Here is a 27,360-nt window from a genome sequence, read left to right as displayed (position 1 = left end):
GGCAAGTGCACCCAGTAAATCCTTCTTAAAACTAGCACTGCACTTATGCAAAAAAATAAACCAATATTTTGCACGTATCACGATGATGCCTCAGTATAAAACAAATATATACTATATTTTGTTGTCAGCTGTATATGTATCTCCTTCTTTTCTCAATGTTGATTGGTTGAATTCGAATTAACTTTCTGAAGTTGTGAACAATTAATGAATTATCTATATTAATAGAGCAAAGTTTGTCTAATTTTAATAGCGAGCGCGTGTAGCAAAGCTCGTCATATTAAAAAAAAGAAAAGAGTACATAAAAAAATAATATTGAATATGAGGTTTCGCATCAAACTTGTTAAAGCCAAATCTCAGCACTTCATATTAAGAAAGAAAAGATAACTGAGCACATATGAATATTATTAAAGCAAAGTTTAACATCACCTAATAACTTCGAGTAATGGCGGGTACTCTCTCTAATGTAATAATAATTAAAGATTTGGGAAAAATTGGCGAACGAATACTAAATCATTTGCCCCCCACACGGCGCGTTTAAAGCAGAATTAGGTTTTTAAAAAATCTCCTAAATTTTTTTTTGTATTAATTAAATCTACCTAGTCTCAGGTTCCAAATATAAAAAAAATAAAATCGTAAACCTATATCCAAAGAAGTTAGCCAAAAATAATGAATTTAAATTATCCAGCTCTCTAATCAAACAAAAGTTCAATCAGTCTCGTGATAATTTTTTTAGTTACTCGAGGACACCTTATGAGCTTAGCCGTTGGTTTTGAAACTGTCAAACACAGATATTTTCCGATCCTTTGTGACATGTCACGATTGCAAAAATTTCTTTTAAAATTGCATAATAAAATTATGTCACTTGAAATATAATTACAATATTTTCCCTAGACCAATGTTGCTTTAAATTATGAAAGTTCTTCCCTTTATAGCAGAAATTCATTTTTTAATACCCAAAAATAATAATAAATGAATTACTGCTATAAAGAGGAGAATCTTTTACGTTTAAAATAGCATTAGTGCAGGGAAAACATTGTAATTATATTTAAATTAATATATATTTATTTTATTACGCATTTTTAAATCAATTTACACAAGTGATATGCAAGGATTCTTCTTTTAGAGGAAGATGTTAACATCCCCACGACTGATTAAATGAAACTGAAAGAGAGCACGCATCAACCGTTTTTTCCTTTTTTAATCACTATACTTGGTTTTTTTTTTCTTTACACATATCCGTTCTTTTGGTAGACATTAGAGTAATACGTTTGAACCATCTGACCTCAGAAATCCTTTAAAAATTCAATTTACATATTAGAAGCGACCAGGATTCGAACTCACGCCCATTGATATGGGTCGCTCCATAACCTATTTTTTTATTTATTTATTGAGAAGGAATGGATAAGGACGTAGCCTACTACGAATGTTTATTTATTCCTTTCAAAAATAGGATTTTCGACCCAAAGAAAAATTCACCGTTCCTCTGACGTCATTAAAGTTCTGTTAATCCAAATGTCAGCCATTCTTGGCCTTCTTTATCTTTTATTTGAAAAGGGGTGAAACATGATGGACTCTATGAATTAAGAAGAAGAGGCATGAAGAATTTTCCAGTTTTGTCTTCCTTAAGCCCTTCCATGCTCCATTCTATTTGTTTCTACCCTTCTTGCACGCACACACTCCTCTTGCTTTCTTTGCCAGATTTCTTCTAGAGCTCTTCTTCTTTTTTAGGGTTTTCTTTGGAGAAGAAATGTGTAGGAGAGTAGAAGAGGAAGGGAGGGGGGAATGGAGAGAGGAAGAGAGAAAGGAAAGAAAATATACATATATGTATAGTTATAGTATATTTTGCCTTCAACGCAAGGTTAGGACCCAGTTTTTTCTTCTTCTTTTATGATATTGATCTTGGTCCTATCGGAGAAAAAAAAAGAGAAGAAGAAGAAAAGGAATGTGTTGGTGGTCGTGAAGAAGAAGTAAAAAAGTAAAAGGAGGTAAAAGAAGAAAGGGGAATACAAAAATAGTGTTCAGTAGTGATTCGTGTGATGTAAAGATCCGCAATATTTGTGAACTATGCATAGATTGTTGATGATTGTGATGATATTATCCACCAACTAACTCAGTGACAAGAAGGAACGGGATCCTGGTATCATTTGTGTAGGAGTGCAAATATCATAAAGACTGAGTGAATGAGTGCAGAGAGAGAGAGAGAGAGTGACAGGAGGATGTATAATATACGAAAAGGAGTAGTTTGTATGGTGTAGTAGTAGCCAAGCTGAGGGGGAAGGACAGTTAAAGCAAAAATAATAATAACAATAAAAAATATTATAAATAAAGAGAGAGAGAGAAAAAGAGGGAAAGAATGAGCATTATAAGTGAGGCTGGATCAGTAGATGGGCAATTATCAAATGAGGATTGGAGGAGATGTGAATGGTCTCCTGGAATGACTAAATGAACTTTACTAAGATAAATTTACTATATTGTCTTTCTGGAAATGTGGAAAATATTGGAGGAAGTGAATGAGGTGACGGCTGCAACGTCTAGAAAATGAGATTTTCAATCTAATCATAAGTGAATGGGTGACTAAATTAGTGAGATAGTGAGTGAGTTTCTTACACAGAAGGATAAATAATAATATGAGGACATTAGAGGGGCTTTTGAATCACACTCGTTGTTCTTAATCAGGGCCAACCCACCTTCTCCTCCTTGCCCCGAGCTCTGCCCACACTCCACTACCACCACAACCACTTGAACGTATCCTCTCCGATTCAGAGATATCTCACACTTCAACCCATCTTCATGACTTGTCAGGGGTGGTCTTCGCAGTATGCTCGATATATTTTTGCGGCTAAAAGCCTTAGTGAAGGTAAGCCATGTCCACATCGACTCATCGGTGTTTCGCCTCCATTGGTGCATCAGCTCCATGATCTTACTGACTTTTAGTGTAATTGTGACAACCCGGCAATACGTAGGGAATCCCATTGACTGTATACATACGCAGGATGTACCAGACGATGTCTTTGATCTGTACTGCTGGATACATTCTACCTATACAATACCCCGAGCCCTTTCACTCCGTGTCGGAGATGAAGTGGCTCATCCAGGGGTCATTACTTCCAATGTGGAAGAAGAAGACGACAAAAGATACGTATCATACTATCAGTGGGTGGGATTCACTCTTTTCTTTCAGGTAAGAGCCTTTTTATTATCTTAATATTTAATTCATTAATATATATGAGTATAGTATCATTATTTGATTTGGTAGTTTGGTGGCTATTCAAATGATATATATATATATATGTATACACCAAAATAAAACAAACCCTTCTTTGATTCATAGCAACCAATCAACAAGAGTTTTAGTCTATATACAGAAAACAAGGCAAAACAAACAAATAAGGACGGACGTTGCTTGAAGCCTTTTAAATAAAGCCCTTTTATCATGTAGGTACTCTGTACATGAAATAAAATATGTTACATGTATATCTCCAATGCCACAAACCACAGTAGCTTCTTGTGTGTGTGTATTTTTTTTTATACTACCACTTCCCTCAAACATTTATTGCATCTTCTTTTGTATGGCATAGACAGATTACAATTAAATAACATGTGGTTAGGACACATTATTATTATTCGAAAAGCAAACAAATTGAGAAACACTTTATTGAAATACTACTACCCATAGAGTCAAAAGCATAATATATATATAATAATAATGGGGAGAGGAGAGGAGGGAGGGGGGGGGAGCAAAAAATGAAATGAAATGAAATTTGTTCAATTCGTGCAACGAATTTCTTACATACCATTTCTATTTGTATAAGACAAAATATAATTTACTACTTCACTTATATTATGTATTGTACAAAACATAAGTTTGTCCATTAGGGTTGTTTGTTATTCAACCTTACGAAAGGATTGGAAAAGTTACCAATGGTTAAAAAAAAAATTCCCAAGGAATATTGGACACATCTGAATCAAAGATTGAATAAATACTATGGCTCTTTATTTAGTATAATACTCATTAAAATAAAGCATTATTTGGGATTTTGGACAAAATATTTTTGATAGAATTTTTTCTTATGAATTAAAAGTATTTAAAAAGTTATTTTCTAAAGTAATCCTTTGGAGCAGAGGGGGAGACTAACGTAAGAGAAACATTGATGATCAGTGTATATATGTATATACATATATATTTATTTAGAAAGGAAAGATCAGAATATATTTTCTTTATTTCCTTAGGTTAGTCTCTCTTTTTACTTCGTAGGGAAAGACTTTACAATATAACTTTATTAATATTGTTTATACAGGAGCGTCCCCAAGATTTTATTCTGAGGGGGCTTGATTTTTTGAATTTTTTTCCAAAAAATTCAAAATATTAAATTATTTGGAAAAAAAATGGAAAGTTAAATTTAAAAAAAAAAATTTTTTTTTGGAAACAAATTTATAAATCCACATCTGTTCAATAATATTATTATTTTTTTTTAAATATTAAAAATCCACAGCTGTTCAAAAATGTAAAAAAAAAAAAAAAATACATTATTGGAAAATAGTTAAATTTAACAAACTAAATTTGATGAAAAAAAATTGTAACCCCTATTTTTACATAAATTTTTTTCGTCCTGGCCAAAAAAGAATTCTAGTAAAAAGTAAGAATTATTTAATAAGGGGGTAGGCTACAGCCCTTCAGCCCACACCCTGTGGACGCCCATGTTATAGGTAAGAACAATGTTTATCGAAATGGTGTTATTGCAAAGTAACGAATAATGAATAATTATTTATTGACTAAATACAACTCCCCCCTCTAAAGATGACATTCTAAAACGGTGACACTTTGCATAGGTGATTTTCTTACCCATTGACAACTTTTCCGTTATTGAAATTCGAAAAAAGTTGAAAAACAAACCTTCCTATTGTCATTTCTACTCCTTTTCTCCAGTAGCATTCAAAATTGTAGCTTATCCTCTCTCCTTACCCGGCTATTAGTGATATATAATTAATTAATACAACATACCTATTTATGTTTTTATAACATTTTACTTTACTCCCTTTGTGCGTGTTTTCTTTCTTTCCTTTGCTCTCCTTTCTAATGTATGTAGGGGGAGGGGTGGGTATGCATTTGGCGGCTTTGAGGAATGAACAATAATAGTAATAATAAAAAAGAAAAATAAACAAACATTGCATTCGATTTTATTAATATTCTTCTCCAATACTTACCTGGGCCCTTTTTCTCTTGCCCCATCAAATATTAATCATAACTATTTAATGTAATGAATGGCTAGGTACGATTTATCATCACATTAAACCATTAATGAGCTGGTGTCAAAAACATGCTTTCAGGGGTTTACTTGCATCCGAGTAAATAGGAGTCAAGATTCTTACACTATTTTCATGAAAAACAAATTGGAAAGCACGTACGATTTTGTGATATAATGAGTAAAAATCTTACAAATATAAGAGAAGTACTACATATAACACATAGGTTGAAAAGTCCAAAAGTTAACACATAGATGGGGTTCTTTTTTTTTCTTTTTTTCTTTTTGTTTGTGGGTTGTAGTGCTTATTGTGATAAAAAACAACTTGCACTTTTAATTTTACCCTTCTTCATAATGGTAAAAAGTATCATTCAAGCTAAGCAATGGTTTGAAAAGTGTTACCGGGAATACACGTCATAAGGCGAATAAATAAAAATAATGATTTAAAAAAAAACAATTTTGAGCGAAAAAAACGTATTTTCTTAGTTAACCCAGGGACTTTTTCTCCCCATTTGTTATATCGAACACTCAACGTAGGGATGAAGATAATTTAAATTAATCTTCTTCCTCATGTGTACCTTGTGTTGTAGAAAATAAGTATGTCTCACATACCTAGGGATGTGAATATTGGCTAAATTGAGTTCAGTGTTAATTTGAAGAAGAAAAAAAAGTATACGTTGGTAAGAGCCAAAAATGGATGTTATTAATAGTTATTCCTCCCTATTTTGAAGATTCAAAAGTATTTGAAAGCAAGGAACACTACATCATTGAATTCTAGATACTTAAAAGAAGTTTATTGACCCCCTACCCTACCCCACCCCCTCTTTCCTACTTGAGTCACAGATCCTTATTCAAAGATAGCCGTAGCAAGTAATAAGTTTTTTGTTAAAAGTAATTGTTCTGATTGAAATTTGTATTTTTTTTTAAATGTGAAGAAGGCCCATTTTGCTGAAATGTGGATATTGACATTTTAGAAATGTAAAACACAATATATTCAGCCTTTATTTTACACTTTTTTATGACACTTTCTCAGGCGTGGTTTCTACACTCACCTCAAATTAGACAATGTTTCCAACGCTGGATATACCTGGTCTATAAGTATCTTGATTAAAGCAATCCTCTGATCCAAAATTAAATAAAGAGACGGCTTTCTAATCACTCTCTGTCCTCTCTACCCCCCTCCCTCTCATTTGGCTTCTTTTTCTTTATTGCAAAATAACTATTATGCAACCCTTGAATACGGCTTACTTAGAACTTACTTCCTAATTATATGTAGGGTGTTTTCAAGGTCAGTAGATCTATAATTAGTGACTTAAATTGTGTGAATTTTTTAGTTGCCAATTTTTTTTGGAATTGGTAGTATGAAGAATGAATTTTCTTTTCCTCAGCAGTTATCATTATTACTATTTTTTAAATGTTCCTTTACTTTGTAAAATGGAGTTGCACTAATTAAATTTAAGTAAACACTATATTATTCTACATAGATTAAATTATATTCAAACCCAGATTAAACATTTGTGTGTGCTCATAAATGACAGAGAGTAACCTTGAGAGTTTGTTGCGGAGTTATAATAGTAAGTCCTTGTTGGACTCGGAGTAGAATTGGGGATTGTTATCGGAGTAATTCTAGTTGATCTCCTCCAAAACAATCTTCAAATTGTCAAAGTTACTATATTGATTTTTTTTACACGCCCATTATAAACACGATTTTCTGGTAATATATTGAGTAAAAATACTCTTACTCCTTACTATAACTGGAATTCTACTTAATTATCATTAAATAATGAATTAAGACTCGATTTGAACAGTGCAGAGGTGGAGATCCTTACTTTTTTTACAGACTCGAGTTGTACTTATGTATAATCAAACTGGACTTGAATTGGTCGAGAAAAAACTTGTGAATTGATTAATACAAAGACTTGACTCGGGTTTTTATAAATGACTCGACAGTAGCACAGACCTTGGGATCATTACTCATGACATGGACTGACTCGAGTTGCATTTATGTTTAATGATAGTGTGGCTTTAGATTGGACTTGAAATGATAGAAGTAGAAAAAACTCAGACTTGAAAAAATGACTTGTAAACAGCTCTGAATTATTTGAATTAATAAATCATAATCCATTCTTCAATGAGATGGAACACTATTTTTTATGAATAAGCAGGTGGATAGTAATATATAAATTTGTAATTGTCATCCAATGGTAGATTATTTATGTTTAAGAAGTATATAATCTGTGTGGGGGGTTTTGGGTTTTATTTAGTCTGTCTAAACCTCTTTGTTTGAGAGGCAAATTATAATATTCTACTTTTTTATTTATTTCAGTCCATTCTATTCTATGTTCCTCGATGGTTGTGGAAAAATTGGGAGGCGGGTAAGATAACCGCCCTCATGATGGATCTAGACATCGGAGTTGTATCGGAGGTTGAAAAAAAACAAAAGAAGAAACTCCTCCTAGATTATCTCTACGATAATCTCAAGAACCACAATTGGTGGGCTTATCGATACTTTTTCTGCGAGCTTTTAGCATGTCTTAATATTATAGGTAAAGGCTCTCACCCTCTAACTTACCCGGGTTTGCTCGCTCTCCGATTGCTTTTTAATTTACATCCATTCTTTTCAGGTCAAATGTTTTTGATGGATAGATTCTTTGAAGGTGCCTTTTTAACGTTCGGCTTGGAAGTGATGGCTTTCGCCGAAAGGGATCAAGAGGATCGCTTAGATCCCATGATATATGTCTTTCCGCGAATGACCAAATGTACATTTCACAAATTTGGAGCATCCGGAGACGTGGAAAAGCACGATGCTCTCTGTATACTCCCGCTCAATATAGTGAATGAAAAGATTTACATTTTCCTTTGGTTCTGGTTTCTGATATTAGGAGCCCTATCCGCTCTTGTTGTCCTGTATCGTCTTGTCATCATTTTCTCTCCACGGATCCGAGCCTATCTTCTTTACATCCGATTCCGACTCATTAAACGAGAGGTCATTAATGTGATTGTGAAAAAGAGCAAAATGGGAGATTGGTTTCTGTTTTACATGCTAGGACAAAATGTGGACAATATTATCTTCAAAGAAGTGATGCATGAGCTGGCCAGGCGGCTGGGGCATCAAGGGAAAGACTTTAGTGCCAATAGTGAACCATAAATCCAATTTACTACGTCTTCATACTCTTTGTTTTTTATTATTATTTCTATATTATCATCCAGATACTTACATACATCTATCAAGGAACATTCTCCAACAAACTCACTCCTATTTTCTTCTCCTATTTTATTATTATTAATTAATTATTATTTAGGATTTTTCAATACTACATACATACATATTTACATATTTTCTAGGTAGAGAAACATATTTTATTATTAAATAATTAATCTTATAATGTAATTATGTACTAACTAATTATAATTTCAAATCATCTTTTAGGGTAAAAAAACAAACAAACAAACAAAACAAATAACTTATACAACTACATACAAACAAACTTACTTAACTTAAATTAAAAACTTCACTATGCATATTTTATTATATTAATTAATTATCTATTTCATAGAATTTCCGTTTTTCAAATAATCCATATAAATTTTATTAAGACAAAACTTTTTCACGAAAAATTAAATTGTTTTTATGAATTAAACATATTATACTTAGTACATACTTTTCATGTCAATATACATATATACATGATGATGATATGCCTCGAAATTTGTCTTCAAGCATCATAAACACCTCAACCCCCCTCTACCCCTCTTCAATAATAAGCAGAAGCTTGTGATACATTTCTTCATTTCGTTACGAGGCACAAGGTTATTTTCCTAATCCTTCTTCTACTAATACTTCTTGATTATAGTTTTATAATTAATCCCACTTTATATTTGGTTTTTTTCATACCATATTCATGAATCATAATAATTACAGTTCATCAATGGCCTATTTATATATATATAATTAGGTACGTAATCATATACTATTTAAAAAATTGTTAAATTCCTCTGTTATTGAAGAGTTAATTAATTGCATTATTACATATTATTAATATATGTAACTAAGACACAGAAAAAAACAATGTAGAAAGAAAGAAAGTATAGAAGAACCTGCGTTAACAATGGAAAATACTATGTGACGTCATTAGCTTGCTCATTTCTCTTATGTTTTCTGTAATCTATCTACTGTACTACGTATTCTTTTTATTTTTTATTTAGTGTCTTTCCTATTATTATGATGATGTATTTATGGAATGAATGAAATTGAGTCAGGTCCTAATTGATTAACTTCTATCCTAAAAATAACCAGAGTTGCCTTCTCATATTATACAAATTACATATAAATGATTATTTCTATTCCACATACTCAATCATGTCGTCAAGTCAATTACCCACCATCCCTTCCTCCCTCCTTTCCTTTCCCCTTTTCCCCCTCTCCTTTCTCATTTTCCATCATCTGAAATTCAAATTTTTTCCCTCCTTTTTTTCCTCAGCTCTCTCAAGTACTGTTATCCCTCTTTTTCCCCCATTTGAAAAAGGAATGTCCGATCCGAACACTATTTGGCAAATTAGGATTATTATTATTATTACTTAATAATATTATATACATAAAATCATTGTATTTATTTTTATATTTGTTGTAGGGACGTAGATAGATTCCTTTTTGTTCCCTTTCTCCCTCTATTTTATATCATTTGTTTTTTTGTCAACTGCCGAATTTAATCTTTTTTTTTCTTTAGCCAACTTCCTACTACATACATACACATATAGTAATAATAAAACCAACTACGTCATACATTGTATGACGTATTTTTCATCCCGACCAAATTTGCTCCAACTGCCATCATCTCTTATGATAATAGTTACCTATTTACATACATACATACGTACGTCTAACATAAATACATGATTTTCTCAAAAAAAGAGTGGGAGTCTCTTGAGTCAAACTAGTTTAACAAATTTATTTTAAATCTATACATATTTTAGGGAAAATAATATTAAAATAATAATCATTCCATTTTTTTAACAAATCTTTTTTTAAATTAATTATTCATTTTTCTTTGTTAATAAACAGCTCTTCAGTTGTGTTCACAATTTCAATAGAATAATACTTGTACTATATCAAAGTACGATCATATAATGTAACAATAAGCAACTTTTTTGTTAGTCTCCCATTCCAAAAAAGTATCTCTATGGTCTCTGAGATCTCTCTTTCTTTTATTCATAATAATTATTACTCTACTTTGAGTTTCATTGGGATCCACCCCTCCCACTCCACTCTTCTCCTCCTTCAACTTCCTCTCCCACCCCCTGTCCCCTTCTCTCTTCTTTACTTTCATTATGATATAATTTATAATATATAATTATATATATGTTAATGTATCTTCGAACAAAAAAAAGACACTGTTTTTTAATCAATTAATTAATTACAAAAAAATATATTATAATTAACCACTGACTAAAGATTGATTTTAAAAACATACATACATACAAATTATAATTATTATTAATTAGCCAGTATAATAATATTAATTTTATATTATTGACAATCTTGTTCTTTTTGATTTGTGTTTGTATCCATGACGTACGTTGTTGGTTAAGGTTGAAGACAATAAATACATATGTGTATACAGAGGGGGGAGACAACTGATATGTTTAAATACCATGTTTAGCTATATTTTTTTTTATAAAATATGCCCTCCTTCAGAAGCAATAACGGCCTTGCCACGCCAGCGAGCAGATTGATATCTCTTGAGATGAAGAACGTGTCCATAGCGTACCAAGCTGTCATAATAGGTGCTCGGAACGAATCCAAATTGGGATTCGAGCTGCGGCAGACATTTTTTTCTTAATCACTCTGAACTGAAAAGTCAAAGGGGTCGAGGTCAGGACTGGAGGAGGGCCCATTGGAGGCAGACTAGAAGTCAGCCATATTGTTGTTTACAGAAACGTAGGATAATTCGATTAAGTATACAAATTTAAACACCATTACCATTCTTAATTGACTTCTTGATGTTATAGGCAGTATGGATGGAGATTGCAACGATCTCTGCAGCCTTCTCGGCACTAACACCAGTGCAGAGAAGATCGTAGACTTGTTGGATTTTTTGTCGTTCCTCTGACATTTTTACACATAGAGACATGGGATAAAGCAAAACTTTTTCGTTCTGTTGGAATGTCTAAGGATCATTGTAGAATTGCTGTTGGGTCCATTGATTCAGGAAGGTGCTGATGTACTCCTTGGTATTGATATTCACACTGCCGGCACAAACAACAAGTGGGACTTCCTTGTCTCAGTCACGGCCATTTAAACCCTCATAGACGGTGCCTTCTGCACTCTGTTGACCCCATGGCCACCCAGCTCACCTTTTTTGTCCAGAATCTGATCATTTTACAGTGAAAATCTTATAACACCCCAGCACAATGTTGGGAGCTGTGCCAGTCCTCAGTTTCTGAAGAATGACATTGCTTCTCTCAAGTCTTTTAGCTTTGACCTTGCTTGACTGTTTCTGTTGCCTCCTCAATTTGTAGGAAAGTATTTCAAGGTCAACTCGGATGAGATATCTTACTGTTGCTGCATCCATGTTGATATCCTTGCCCATCTTGGTGAGGCTCCTCCTGGAATTTCTTGCAATCCTTGCCTTGACGACTCCGGGAGTCCTTTTTGACCTTGGCCTGCCTGATATGGATCTTTTCTAGATAGATTGAGTCTCCTCTTACCTCTCAATGGTTCTCTTGATGAGCATGGGGTTTGCCCACCAGGCTCCTCAGGTTCCTCAAGATGGCACTGGCGAGATTTGACCTTAAGGTACTCCTTGATTATAGCATCTCTCTTGGCTTCCATTGTGGTTAACGAAACTGTTATTTCATTAAAAACTGTTTGTTTTGATCTAGGTTCGACGCTACTAGAGTTTAAATATAATATCTTGCAAACTTACATATAACTATATTAAATAAAGTTAATTTGACAGGACTTTCTGTGGACCCTGTATATAAATAAGTCAGCACAGGTATCGGTAGAATTATCATTATTGAGCCGATTCCGATACTTCAAAAATACCGTTTCTTGTTGATTCCAATGCTTTAATACTAATCTGTATCAATTTAACTGAAATTGAATTCTAATCTAAAATTAATGGAAGATTTGTTTTTATCTGTATGGATATAATTGAACTCCTGCCCTAGGGTAATTGACGGTTGGTTCTTGTTCAGATTGGGTAAAGCCAGGGTTTTAAAATTTTGAATTTGCAAAAGAATTTGAGATTCTATGTTAATTTAATATATAAAAGCATAAAAACCGTTTTTAGATAGAGAAATTACGTGAATCTCACGTCAAATCCGTGAGACTTGACCGTTGACAACCCTGATGTTATGGAACATTCATCGTTAATGTGGTTATTCTTCAAATAATTATGTTCCACTTATACTTAAAGAGCCACATCATATACATTGAGGTAGGTATTTACAGGGTTCTCAAGTTTTAATCTCACATTTTGGGAGATTAGTATATTCAAAAGAATTTAATCTATTTTTGAATATTGTTATACATATCTAAAATGCTGTAATGTTATTGATCAATTGTTATTTACACTAATCTCCGTCAATAGGGTTCTTTTACAGCAATAAATAGCTCTGAGTATCCGAAAAAGGGGATTTTTTTAAAAGATTATCAACGGATGGATCTGTTGAAGGTTTTAAAGGCCGTTTGTTTGTTTTACGACTTATAATAACAATAAAAGACGTCATTTCAGATCAAAGACATGTCATGACTGGAATTTTATCATATAAGTCGACTTTAATTAAATTCTGATTTTATCCGAAGCCCGAAGGAGTAAAATTAGATTTTTTTTTTTTTTGCTTAATATTTTTTTCTAACATACTTTGAGCCAATTCCAATACGTGGATAAAAAAGCAAGATACTTAGATCGGAACTAAAATTGATTATCTGCGGTGATGGACTGTCTGATTCTCAGATTTCAGTAGTAAAAAGATTCCTCAGCACTGTAAGATTCATTCCTAGGTCAAGTTTTATATATAATGCATGATCAACCAGGCTTACTGGCTGCCCCAAGGAGTGAACAGATATTGCTGCAAAGAATCACTCTATTCATATATTATATATACTATATACTTTTACTATAAGGTTAAATATGATCTCCTTACGAATAGATTTTCTTAAATATCTGTACTTTAAATGGATTTAAGCATAAATATTATTAGTATATAACAAGTAAAAAATAAGAAATTATAATTTGCAGAAAATGAAATAAAATATTGAATATTCAAATATAAGTCTTCGGATCTCTTTACTTTGAGGGTAGGGTGAGCTTTCGCAGACTTTTTCTTCAGGTGCTCCCTTTAGAAAGATATCTCAATAGACTCAAATTTCATTACATATCCTTTTTTCCTGGGCCTTCCCCTTCTCCACTTTGCGAGTGAAGGAAGTGTGCTTCTTGATTAATTTTTGGTTAATTTAGTTAATTTTCTAAAGTTTTTTTTTTGTTTTTCCTTTGGCCCTTCCTTTAGGTTTTTGATCTGGAGATTGAGGTACACCTTTTTAATAAAGAAAAAAGAATAAAATAAAGAACTATAAGGTTTTTCCATTGTGTTTGTGGGTCACAGAATGGCAAAAGTTCAAGCAAAGTAAACATTTAAGCAGCAAATAAGACACTACTCATTTGCTCTGCCTTTACTTATTAAGAAAAAATCCCTGAAAGATGGAATAAAGAAAAAAATATCAATGACTGCATTTGTTTCTCCAGATTTGCAAACATAGTATTACCTTTGTGCCATAATTTAGCGTTACTTAACGTTATTCCAAATGATCTTCCAAAAACAATTGTATGTAATTTCGTAACAAAAACTCTTTCAGGGAACTGGAAAGTCACGTTTGCTGTCTAGATTATGGATGCGGAATCAATTTTGAAAGAGTCTCTCGATGTTTTTAATGAGTCAGAGAAACTGATTCCCAATATTATTATTACAGGGTTAGTCAGCAACTATTTTAAGTTCTCACTAAAAATTTACTACCATAACGAATGACGTCACGGGGACCCCAAATACCTGAATATAACTAGTGTGAATAATTGAAAAAACCAATATATAACAAAAATGAGTTGGGAATTAATTGAACAAACAAAAGTGAATTACTAAGTATTCACAGTTTTTACCTATCTTTAAAAGTTTCTGAAATATTTATGAACTTTGTGATTAATAAAATTGCATAAATTTATTGTCAATTAGAATACATATTTTATTCGAATTAATAAAGCATATTAAGTCATATTAGAGATGGGGACAATGCCCCTACATAAAAAATACCCATACAAAAAAAAAATTATGTGAATAGCTATTGATTTTTTAATTTTTTTTTTGCAAAAAATTTAATATTTGGAATTTTTTTCACAAAAAAATTAATCTTTGCTTAATAGCTGTAAATTTTTGAAAAAACTTAATAATTATTGGATTTTTGAGGAAAAATTATTTTGGATCATACACATATAAATATATAATCCTACGGACGCCCCTATAAACTGTTTTTTGATCCATAGATAAAAACTAAAAGACCTCACAAGATGTCAGTTTAAATCATTATTCAGCGACTATCAAAATATAATCTAGTTTATTATTATTTTAAGGGATGAGGGAAAATCAATAATTATTTATTCGGTAAAGTAGTCTGTATTGACTCAACAAATTAAGCTCTTATGCTAAAAATATAACTCCTTTAAATACAAGAAATATTCAATATCAGCTCTACAACAAAAAGCTACTTTTTTCCTCCTCTGGATTTTAACCCTAGCCAAGGGTTCTTGTGAAGTCACTTTGGATTGGTTCGCTTCAACTCATAATGGTGGACGTTAGGGAAATACCAACTTTTGAATGCTCCTAAAACAGTTATTTTTGAATGTTCAATTCTCCTATGTAAAATGATCTCCACGATATTTGGGACTAGGTCTTTTACATTTCAAAATTTAATTTACTGTGATAACTTAATATGCCCTATAATTATGGAACCTTGGATCAGAAGAACTCGCGACATCTCTAAATTATTCATGAAGTAGCTAATACAGTCTGTTTCATCTTTTTGATTCCGATATTAAAGCCGTTTATGTTCCATGGTTCCAAGATATTAATATCTTGTGATGAAAATCCTTTTACCATGAGTATGCCAAAAAAATAAACCGAAAATTAAAATGGTAACCCTAACAATTTGACGAGTGTTTTGCAGAAGAGAAAGAATAACGCTTATAATTGTCCATTTGATTAGGTACAACAACAAGCTGCGACAAGGGAGATATGAGAAAAAGAAATAAAGAAGGACATTATCAAGAATTACTCCACAATTCTACTCTGAGTCCAACAAGGACGACTTACAATTATAACTCTGCAACAAATCCTCAGGGTTACACTCAGTCTGTAATGAGTAAATGTGAATGTTCAATCAGGTTTTGAATATAATTTAATCTATTAAGGAAAGGATAATGTTCACTACACGGGAATTCAATAATAATGACATTTCTGCTAAGGAGAAGAAAATTCGTTCTTCAAATTAGCATTTCCAAAAAAAAAACAAAAAAAAAACCGGCCCAGCTAAATAATTATCACGTCTAGACGTATTTATTTATAGTTATTCATGGTCTATTAGCATCATTTTTCCATTTATATAACACATAGGCTGAAAAGTCCCAGTCTTCACAAATAGATGGCCAGATTTTTATTTTTAATTCGTCTCATTTTCAGTGAGTACCAATCCTTAAGTGTTCGAAATTTCATGTCCGTTTGCTCTTTATTTTGTGAGTTATTTTGCTCAGTGTGGCCCTAATTTTGTAATTTCCAGTAACAAGGGATACATGTTCTTTTTTGTCGTAACTTTACACTGCTTCTTGATGTGAAAAATAGGATTGAAGCTAAGAAATGGCTTGCAAAGTGTTATGGGGACTCTACTCCATAAAGTGAATTAAAAACAAATAACTACTATGAGCTACTCCCCTATACCCAAACGCTCAAATTTTGCCCTCTACTGTGAGCAACGTGACCGTTTGAAGCTGGCAATCGAATAGACCAACTTTCCTCAGGACAGTTTAAGGAGGCTGATGCAGGACAGTGCACCAGAGTCAAAGTTCCAAGTATCGAACCTGTGATCTATGTTGCAGAGAACGGACATTATAGATTAGGGACAAAAAATGTTGTCTTAAAACAGCTCAATATAAGAAAGCAGTTTAAGCCTTGCAAGGAGTCATTCAACAGTATTGATGAAGTTTCCAGAGAGAAGGAAGTTATATCACTACTAACCGCATCAATTCAGTCGAGTGAAAATGAACTAAGTTTTAAATGCTGCAATTGCACAGACTCCAAACAAATAAGTCCATTTGCAAAAAAGGGACATCTCTTTAATAGCGAATACCCTAACATGCTGCAAAAGTAGTTTACTTGGTGAATGTGTTTATGATTAAGATATATTAAGCAAAAATATTTAGGTAGAAAATTAGATAATATTAGGTACGTTCAAAAAAGATGATTTTTTGAAATGATTACAGTTGATGTTGAAAAGTCTACAGGGGTCGGAAGCAAAACGTGGACTGTTAACAAAAGCTAATTATGTAATTAAAATACAGAAGTTTTATAATTTTTTCCTACATATTCTTAATCTCCTGTCCTTTCTGCATAAGCAAACAATAATAAACAGGTTCCAAATCTTTCATCATGAGTGAGCAAGAAGAAAAAAGGCAGAGGATATCAGAGGCTGCAGAGATTATGGACATTGTGAAGTGCTCCAGGAGCCTCATTTTCAAGGTGGCCAATATGAAAAAGGATGGAAAAGACCTCTCAAGGAAAGAAGGAAGTGGGGAACACAACTTGAAAAGGGATTCTGAGTTTCTGGGGGGCCTGAAGAAGAAGATCAAGGAGGACCGCACAAAATCCATGAATCACCTCTCTAACAAGTTTGACGTGGAAAAGGGGCAATCAGGAGGGCTGTGAAGGAGGAATTGGGGTTGTCCTCTGACAAAAGGACCCCACGCCACCTATCATATATTATATTATTAAATTCGAGCGTGGATCGAGGCAAATGGATCCATAGTAAAAATTTTCTCTGACGAGAAGATTTTCACCGTTGACCAGGTTTACAAACGTGGGAACTACTGTTGGATTGGGGGATCGCCAGAGGAGGTCAAGGGGGGTGTTTCATTCGAAACATCCGTCCCAAACAATGGTTCTGGGGGTCGTGGCGTCGGACGGGAAGAAGATCCCTCTCTTCTTTTTTAAAGCTGGGAAGAAAATCGGCCAGGAAGCGTACTACAAGGTGCTGAGGTTCACTATACTGCCATGGCTCAAGGCCAACTACCCAGAGGACAACTATGTGTGGACCAGAGATTGTGCACCTTCACACAAATCGGTCAAATGCCAGAAATTCTACCCCTACAATATGGCTGATTTTTGACTCAAGGACATATGGCCATCATCTTCGCCGGATTTGAACTCATTGGACTTTGCTGTGTGCGGTACTTTGAAAAGTATTAATCAAAAAATATAATTATTGAAATGTTTGTAAAATCAGTCATTTAGTCCATGTTTTGCTTCCGAACCCTGTATTTACATAAGTTTTTTGTTTATTTCTATTTTGAAGAAACCAATAAAATTTTATATAAAATATACAACCGTGTAGTTCCAATATTATTAAATAAGATCAACAATTCAAATGCAAATTTTTATTTTACCTTTACTTGTTGCTGTAATTATCCTGATATACCCACATTTTATCACTTTCATTCAAATTGATCACCTTTTTGGCTGTCATTTTAGTATTAAAGGACACCGGAATCCTCCAGTTCCAGAAGAACGGCATGAAGGTCATAAAGCATCACCAAAGTTACACATAACTTTACAGCGCCCACTAAGTATAATACCCAAAAAAAGTTTATCCCTTGAGCTTCAAATTCATCAATGATTCCTTGTCTACAAAAAACAATTAATAAAATAAAAAGTAAAAAATATATATCTAGACATTAATTCATTTGTCAATTTATATAGAACCAAATTTGAAATTATTCTTCAAAATAATAGGTTATGGTATCATTCGAGGATGTAAAAATAGAACTGAGTCAAAGTTCCAAAACCTTCAAAAAAAAGTTCACTTTTATAGATTTCCCTTTCCCATAAATACAAAAGAAAGTCACAATATGAAGAAAATGAATCTTAAATACATATATATCTAATTAGAAACCTGTTATACATTGTGTAGTATGTGAAAAACCTTTTGAACATGAAACGTTTTTTCCCCCAAGAACATCACCAAAGGGCAAAAAGTATATAAAGCCCGATACTGTTCCAACCCTAATCTCTGAGTTTAAACTAGAACCCAATCATACTTATAGCATGAAAGCTCAATTTGCATCAGAAGAAGAAATGAATTTGGTAGCCTCTCCTGATAATATGATACAAGAAGTATCATATCATATTCTAAGCATCAATGACCCCTTGTAAGCAGGAGTGTATTATGGGAAATTAGAAGGGGATCTTGATGCTTAGAAACAAGGTGCGGGTAGAGTTTAAACTTAATTGGCCCCAGGGCTTCACCTTTACGCTCCTGAGGGATAAGGTTTATTTTTGGGTATTAGAAGAGGTTCATGATGTTCAGGGGAATCGGCTGCAGGTGGATTACAGTTGTATCATCGCCTTCATTGGATAATGAACACAACGATTTTACCACTCAACGGTATTACCCAAACGATTTTGTCTGCAACCTTTTTACCAAAATCATTTGACAGTGAACCTACTATAATATTATCTAGTAATTACGATATTACAATCCATACGACAATTATGCATTTGAAAAATAATTGACAACAAAGATAAGCGAGAGATGTTAACACACCCAAGCCTTATTTAATAACGAGCAAAAAAACAGGAAAGGGCATATTCATCAACCATTTTCATTTTTCTAATCTCTATACATAGTTTTTCTTTTCTTTACAAGCATCCCATCTTTAACTACCAAGTTCTATATAACATGTTATATAGAGACGAGGGAATTTAAAGCCGACAACTAAATATATAGGTAACAGGGTATTTTTGTGTCAACGAATTAACGCCATATTTAGTCTAGGGATGAGAAAATTGTCGAAATCTCTACGAAGGGAAAACCCTCCCTTCCATAATTTCATCAAAAATATGGTAACTTTAATGGACGAAATATCTGGTAAGTCATGACAGAGATAAGTGACTTTAGTGATTCCTGATCAATAGAGTTGAGGATCGACACCATACCTCTTCACAAGATCAAGGATTTAAATACGGAGTGGGATTTGTGTTAATTTATTTCATAACCCTCTCATTATAATTGATTCCAGGAAGCTTAATAAATTGTTATTACAGCAAAGCTGTTTTTCCCCCAAAGATTATTCAAATTATTAGAAATACCATTTCAATTTAATTTTCGGGGGGAGACATTATGGCAGGTCATATTTTTTACAACACCTTACAGTGTCCCTTGCTTGTTAATAGAAACTTTAAATTTTTAAGCTAGAAGAAATAAAGTAATACCTTCCAGGGTACCAGTATAAATTTTCCATTTTTAAGTTTTGCTCGTGAAGATCTTGACATTTTTCAGATACTAACAGGCATACCTTACTAGAAACCCCTGCTATAAGGCCAATGAGTAAATGAGTACTGCAACACTTTAACATATATCTACTAAACATCCACAAAGAAACATCCAACAAGTCTAACTTTATCATGGAAAATTTAATGAAAAGATTAAGGATATCAGTCTCTCCCTTTCAGACAGCAATTCTAATCTTTTTGATTTTTAAGTGTTCATAAATAATGAAATTAATTATAGTAAGATTGCGATGACTAAAAGGTATTAGTTAGAAGAAATTACATGCTAATTTCATTGAATACCACATTGAGAAAAAAATGAGAGGAAACATACTAATGGTAGATTGAATTGTTACAACAATTTCTTTATTGACTATTGACACATCAATTATGTCTATACAACTGATATAATAAGAATCAATTCTATCACGTCCTTTGAAAGTATATGATAGGAATTTGTCCGTGGTGTACGGTTGTATCATGTTCATGGTTGACATCATGACCATCCTCAAATCTAAATTCAACTCCCTCAATGTTAAGATACTCTTTTCCATTGTGACCCCAGCCATAGGATTTTTCACCCTTCAACTGAGTAAAGACAAGTGATGCCATCACATTACAATCTGCCTTGACCAACACAGGCTGATGAAAGTATTGTCCATGAATAGATGAATTAATACGATGATCCATTTTGAAATGAGCCATCCCCAAACTCTCTCGGGGGTCCGACATCTCAAGACTTATGGTTCCAAAGAGGGGCGTCTCATTCTCTGAAGGTCTGTATACACCAAGACCATACACAAGTATTGGCTTGTTCACTCTAAATCGAATCGAGTGATGCGTACAGGATTTGCTTTCATAAGAGTTGTTTTCAAATCTCATTGCATGACGAATCCTAGGGACTGTGGAGAAATAGTTTCCTATTTTCTTAATTTCGGAAATACACTCCAGGACATCAATGATCTCCTCTGTCTTAAGGAGTTGAGTATGAACGACCTGGTGGACAAAGTCAGAGGCGCTGAGAAGAGGGAAACGGATCGAGAATAGAGAGCCACCTAGTTTGTCCCTCAGATTCTCTCCCTCTTGCTTTTGAGCCCAACGAAGAGCCGCTTGGAATATATCCAATTCATCTGAATTCAAATCATTGGCAGTTAGAATAGATTGAAGTGCACCAGGATCAATGTCCAGAAATGATTGTGAATTGAGAACTTCACTTGCGTTTGACACAACGTCCACTTTCAATTGCGGAGTTAGCTCCAATACATCATAGAGTTTAGCCTCCGAGTATAACTTGCATACATTGTCCCGACTCCAGTTCCTTTCGATAAAACCAATACATTCTTTCTTTAATTGCACCAAATTGAACTTGCGAGCGCAATAGAGTGCAGCTGGTGCATTCTCAGGGGTTAAATTCACTTCATTAGTGTAAATATATTTAAGCATTGTATCGAATGCCTTCGGCGTCACATCTGACAAGAAGAACCTGTGTGAGTCTTTGAATATAATATCCTGCTGCTCCTCAAACATTTCGGTAAAAACTGAACTCGCCATAGAAAGGACCAGTTTATGTCCAGAGTACAACGTCTTAGATGCTGGAATTATTGGATCAAATTCAGTTCATGAGTATAAAACTCAGATGAAAAATGCATGTTCAACTTACCACCAACTGCGAAAATAACATCCGTAAATATTTTAGTCCCATAGATCTCTTTCATTCTCTCCATCACACTCAAATTCTTATTTCTCCAATCTGGATCCTTAACATTTTCACATGATGCTCCATTGAAGATGAGACCCATAGTTGACAGACACTATTCAAATAGAGAATATGTAATGATTTAAAAATAAATTAGATTATACATTTTTTTTTCTTTTTCTTTTTTCAGAGTACTTTTGAGGGCGTCTAGGGGACATTCACATTCAATGATTACTTGGATCTTTCATTTCGATAAAACATTTGAGGTCATCGAAGTTGAAAACATGAATCAAATATGGATGCAATAGTGACAGCCCCTAATAATACAAAAACTAAATATATATATTTAATAAAATAAGTAATGATGTATCCACCCCCTAGAATGTTCCAAGTACTCTGCTCCATTCATGAAATGGAGCTTCATTTCGTGGGAAAGAAGCAATTCATTCATGCAGCTCCTTCGATACTACTCAGTGAATATTTTAGACAATAGTCTATGCAAATATTCAATTCTTTTAGTTTAGAGATTTTTTCCTGATCTTACTGAAGTTATCTTCCATGAGTACTTTTGCAAATACTAAATAACGAATTATTTCCTCTGACTTCTAACGTCCTAATGGTTCAGGTTCAAGTTAATTTATATTAATTAAGATGAGAGCGGTTGATATTTTGCTTGACTTCTGATGAGAATGCAATAAAAATTTGAAAAAATTTGCAGATTGTAATAAGTTAAGCATTATAACTTTTTAGGGCTACTTAATGTATCATTTTTCAAAGTTATAGCCGTACAATTGAGACTGCTACGAAAAAAATATATATAATTATTGCTACACAATATTGACAAATCCATGAGGCTATCATCAAAAGAAAGAATTAAACATAGACCTTTTTTCTTCAAAGTGTAGGGGGCATGGAAGGGTATGTAAAGGATTTTTAAGGGAGTTTCTTAAATTTGGAGGAAAGGATTCCCCTCCCCCTTTGGACTACCCTGAAAGGCCTCTTTTTACTACTCCTTCCACTGATAAAAACGTTCCGCCACGCCTGATACCCAGGGACCAACTCTATAAATGTACATACTTAAGTAATTTAGAAACATTTATGAACTAAAACTTCTTCAACATCCTCTTCCCCTCCCCTTATAAAAATATCTTTCATCAATCATATTCTTTACATTTAATAAAGCTATGTAGTACAAGCAAAATAATCATTACTTAAAATATGATATATCCAAAAAATAAACTGTTTATATATGTGATGTTTTTTTTTAATCCTAGCAAATACATTTTTTATTGTCTAAAATTAAAAAAAAATACTTTCAAAAATTATCCAAACAAAACAGAATAATGAATAAATTTGTCATAAACACTTGGAAATAAACATCTAAATTAATCTTCTTTTTCTTTGGAAGGTCCATCTTTTTTTCGATTGTTCCTATTTTTCATTAGATCCCACAAGATCAAGTTCTATATTTGGGAAGTCATATCCTACACAGTTTTCAGACATTATGTTAAGGTCATATCTATTTTTTTATTTATATTTCTGCCATTACTAAAATTTGGCTGAAATTTTGCGAATCCTCTAAACAATATTTTTTCCACCAAAACAAGTCGAACATCATCTAGCCCAGTAACAATAATGATACCATGTAAAAAAATAAATTTTGTAGTTCTATACAGGTTCTCCTCATCTACCCATGTTTACCAGGACACGTAATTAACTACCGTGTCTATCCACTTCATCTTAAAGCATCTGGCATCACTACACATCAGTATTTAATACTCATTAAGGTATTAATATATTGTATAGAATATATGTTTCAGTTAAAGTAAGAAATCTGTTAATATTCAAAATAACAAGTTTATGTTCATAATAACTGAACTCGACCGTTAATGTCGATATTATTGTTCATCTATTCAATATTATTTATCGATATTTGCTAGTAGGTTCAAGATTATACTATTTGATTTCTTTCTATCTTGGAAATTAAAATGTTTAGAGAGAGTGGGGATCAAAAACTTGGAATAGCCTGACTAAACTACTAAAACGTAATTTTTATGGAGTCAGGAGTCCTCCTCCTTCACAAGTAACAATCGCCCCGATACTCCAGTAAACAGATAGGTAGCTCTTGACAATGAAGACCGTGCCCATGGCATACGACGTTGTTATGATGGCATCTCAGAGCGAATCCAAAATTAAATGAGAGCTGTGCCGGACATTATTCTCTAAGACACCTCAGTCTGGAGGAGGGTCACATGGAGACAGGCCAGAAGTCAACAATATTGTTGCTCCAACAGTTTTACTTCTTTTCGGCTGTATGGGGTTGTAATGGACTTCTTGATGCTATAGATAGTCTGGAACTAAATGGAACGAAGATTCTACAGCTTCTTTTCAGAAGAAATATTCAAGGTCTGTTTTATTCAACTTGCTGGTATATATCGAGGATGTTGTCAACCTGTATCGAAACCCCTTCTTTGACCACGTAGTAAATGGGTTTGAGTGAATAATTTTCGGGTTGATTTACTATGACTCTATATAATATTAGCACTAAGTTTAATCATAATCGATCCCTATCTTTTCTTTTATTATTAAAATTTGTTATACTAAAATTTTGTATCCATTGGAGGGCTCTACCGATCTTACCGATTTAAACCTCTTCTTGTGTCTAAAATTTGGCATTTCTGGTCGAGATTGCAATCTATTTCTTATAAACCCATCTCTAGAACTAGCGTTAGTTACATTTTGTGAAGCATCTGATACCAGTTTGACACATATTTCCACTGATTGCGTGTGACAAGGAAAATCAACCATTTCTAATTTCTTATTTTTGTCCATGATTTGAAGGTTATCATTAGAAATATTTCAAAGAACCGATGGCGCGGTAGCTTGACATTCGTTCCACACAATAATATCGGTCTAATCTCTTGCATAAAATTTTACTTTTTGTGTTTTAAATATTCTACTTTTAGAACTAATTTCAGTTCCCCTAGCTTTTAGCATTCTTTGCAATTTCAACTTCCGTACAAAGAACCTGCTCATCAAACAACATACTGACAAGTAGGTTTTCTGGGTACGCAAAAAAAAAGCATTTCTTTCAATAGATACTTAGTTAAAAAAATGCTTAGGTGCATCCTCAAAAGACGTTCTTTGTTTGATTAGGAACCACACTGGAGCGTAACCTTTAAGCACGTATTTGACAAGCACTTGCAAGTTTTTTGATGGATTATGAGTACTTACGTAAAATCTGAGTAAACGATTAGCAGTAGTAAGCCATCTTAAATGTCCCAATTTTCGAGGTTAACAGTTTGCCAGCTCAGGAGTACAAGAAATAGTTGACATATTTTATACAGATATTTTTGTTCTGTACTTAGTTGATCGACCACATTCTTCGGCAAGTTAGGCAAATTACAAGTCACCGCAGAAAAAGGAACGACAGTTTCATTTTACTAGGCAGCCAATCGTTTTCCAATTGGTTCGGAATATTCTTTAGGGCCCAAAGTGCCACCATATAAGCTCAAAAATAAATGACGAAGGGGTAAATTTCATTGCCATGAAGCCCACAAATGTACCATTGTATAACGGTCTCTCTAAATAGTTATCTAAATATTGAATCATGCCACCTTTCCAACCGTTGTTAGTTGCAGTTCCATCAGATCCAACAGAAATTATGCTATCCAAATTCCAGCCTTAATACATTTGCGATCGAAGTAAAAATGGCCCTACTTGTAACACATTTTGGCATTGTGTCCGAAATAAAAGGATCCAGGTTATGATAAAACTGAGATGTGATCTTCTATAACTTCTTTGCGATATTATTCTTTTCATCCATCAAATTAAATATTTCTAATGAGAACTTCTTCGAAAGATTTTGAAGCTTCGACGCGAGCTTTAGATACCACTCTGTGAATCTTGTTTTAATCCATGATCAGGGTTGAATTTTCGACAGAAACTAAGCCAATGTCAGCCAAAACTCAAAAAGCAGCAGACGATGTCGTCGATAAACCATATCTATCACAGACCTTTGCAACTGTTGGGAATGGCAAATTATTTCGATTTGCTATTGAAGTTAAAGGTGTATCTGTCGGGGAAGTCTCAATTATTGGATACATTTCCGAAAAAATCCACTCTTTAAACCATTATGGAAATTTCTAGGAACGTGTTGTTGCTATCCATTCGTCGTGTATCGCATACATATAAATGTAATAAATTATATTTTTATTGTTTTTAATAAAAATAATTAGGAAGAACAATATATTACTAAAAATAGAACTATTTTAATAAATTTCAAGTTTAAATTTTTGGTTTTTGTAGCGGATTTTGATCTCTACTTTGCTTATACTATGTTTTTATATTTTGGATCATTGATTCTAATCATAAAATAACTCTCAAAATTCATTATTGTATTAATTTAGACGTACAGTTTAAATCTGCGAAGACATAAAGTTTCACTAAACTTTGAAGAGTGGTAGAGTCCTACAAAAGATGAATAATTTTTTTTTTTTTTTACTATTTTCGTAATTTGAATAAAATTACGCATATTTTGATACCTCTTGTGTTTGCATAGCTCAAAAAAAAATACATTAAGGGGACACCCTAGGGTACAAGCCTAGCAAGGACATATAGGGTGGAACTATTCAGATGTTGAACCTCAATTCTATATCGAGTCCAACAAAGACTATCACTTGTAACTCCCGAGCAAGCCCTCATTATTACTCTTTGTCTTTTGTGCGCACACTCACTAGTGATGACTTTATACTTAGATCTTCTCTCTTCAAGAATTAAATAATAATGACAACAATTTTTTGAAAAATAAAAAATAATGTTCATATTAACAATTAAAAAAACTACTTCACCTTTCTTGGACATTTTTTATTTTTATACATCTTTAGTTATAAGTCTAAGCCATGTGGGACTCAGAGTAGAATTGAGTCATTTTTGCTACTAATGTTTTTGCTTGACACAGAGTGGGACTTTTGCTTACTTTCTTCATATCACAAGAACTCCTTTCTTATTTATTGAAACGTAATTACAGCTGAGCTGCTCTCATCTAAAACGTTCTTGAAATTGTAAGAGTTACCATGTTAATGTTTTTCTGATTTTTTTACATAGCAAAAATTCTTACAATCTACAGCTTCATAAATGGATCACAACGAATTGGTGAGATCATTCCAACATCTACCATTTGTAACCATAGACATCCATAGAATAACCTTTTTTAATTTTTTTGAAAACTTTTGTACTTTGGGAGTGTCTCTGTGGGAAGGGATGTCTGAGTCTTCATAGAGTCACCAACTACATGAGAGGCAAACTCGTCAACCGATACAGCATACAACGCATGGCAAAAAGATTCTAACTTATCTTGAGACATAACTTTAACCTTCTTTTCTTTGAATCTTTAAAATTATTATTATTTCACTCTCAAATTTCAAAACTGAAAAAGTAATACAAATTTATATAAATGATCGATAATTCGAGCGATTTTTTCGCTCTTCTGAAATGGTCAGCGCACTCCCGCTCGTTATTCAAAACAATGAGCGCGCTCCAGCTCAATAATTTTGAGCGGCCCTTACTAATGCTTTGTGTATCGCCCTTGATATTTGCACTCTTGTCGTAGAAACTAACTATTTTTTTTTGTATTCTACTTAATTTTCTTTTGACTTCCCAAAGGGAAGTTTATTAAAATACAGAATGAATGCCACAAGCTCATTATACCCACTAAATTTAAAAAAGCGACAATTAAAATTTAAATCCTTTAAAATAATCTATATTTACAAAGCACATTTTGAATGACTATTTGTCTGTGCAAGCCTAATTTTTTGAATGTGCTCCTAATTT

The 27,360-nt window shown here is 33.1% G+C and overlaps 2 protein-coding genes across 2 annotated transcripts; one reads left to right on the top strand and one right to left on the bottom strand.

Moving 5' to 3' along the window:
• The first annotated feature begins 1,241 nt into the window (after positions 1-1,241).
• Positions 1,242-8,938, top strand: LOC121121699 (innexin shaking-B). The gene is made up of 3 exons (XM_040716670.2): positions 1,242-3,181; positions 7,570-7,789; positions 7,868-8,938. Exons 1-3 carry the CDS (start codon positions 2,819-2,821, stop codon positions 8,389-8,391), a joined length of 1,107 nt encoding a protein of 368 aa, XP_040572604.1. The 5' UTR covers positions 1,242-2,818; the 3' UTR covers positions 8,392-8,938.
• An 11,320-nt stretch (positions 8,939-20,258) lies between these two features.
• LOC121122591 (BTB/POZ domain-containing protein 6-B) lies at positions 20,259-24,360 on the bottom strand. The gene is made up of 3 exons (XM_040717979.1): positions 24,169-24,360; positions 21,493-21,643; positions 20,259-21,424 (listed from the first exon to the last, which is right to left on the bottom strand). The coding sequence occupies exons 1-3, from the start codon at positions 24,358-24,360 to the stop codon at positions 20,259-20,261; spliced, it is 1,509 nt and encodes a 502-aa protein (XP_040573913.1).
• Positions 24,361-27,360: the final 3,000 nt, after the last annotated feature.

This window comes from Lepeophtheirus salmonis, chromosome 1, assembly GCF_016086655.4.
Source record: "Lepeophtheirus salmonis chromosome 1, UVic_Lsal_1.4, whole genome shotgun sequence".
NCBI classification, from domain to species: domain Eukaryota; kingdom Metazoa; phylum Arthropoda; class Copepoda; order Siphonostomatoida; family Caligidae; genus Lepeophtheirus; species Lepeophtheirus salmonis.
This window is presented reverse-complemented; position numbering and strand designations above follow the sequence as displayed.

Bases quoted from the DNA above. Each gene is read 5' to 3' on its own strand.
- LOC121122591 (XM_040717979.1), bottom strand. From the start codon at position 24,360: ATGGACAAAAATAAGAAATTAGAAATGGTTGATTTTCCTTGTCACACG. The intron at 21,644-24,168 runs GTAAGATCGGTA...CTATTTGAATAG, and splicing joins ACAAGAAGAGGTTTAAATCG to TGTCTGTCAACTATGGGTCT. The intron at 21,425-21,492 runs GTAAGTTGAACA...CAATAATTCCAG, and splicing joins TGTTATTTTCGCAGTTGGTG to CATCTAAGACGTTGTACTCT.
- LOC121121699 (XM_040716670.2), top strand. From the start codon at position 2,819: ATGCTCGATATATTTTTGCGGCTAAAAGCCTTAGTGAAGGTAAGCCAT. The intron at 3,182-7,569 runs GTAAGAGCCTTT...TATTTATTTCAG, and splicing joins GATTCACTCTTTTCTTTCAG to TCCATTCTATTCTATGTTCC. The intron at 7,790-7,867 runs GTAAAGGCTCTC...CATTCTTTTCAG, and splicing joins AGCATGTCTTAATATTATAG to GTCAAATGTTTTTGATGGAT.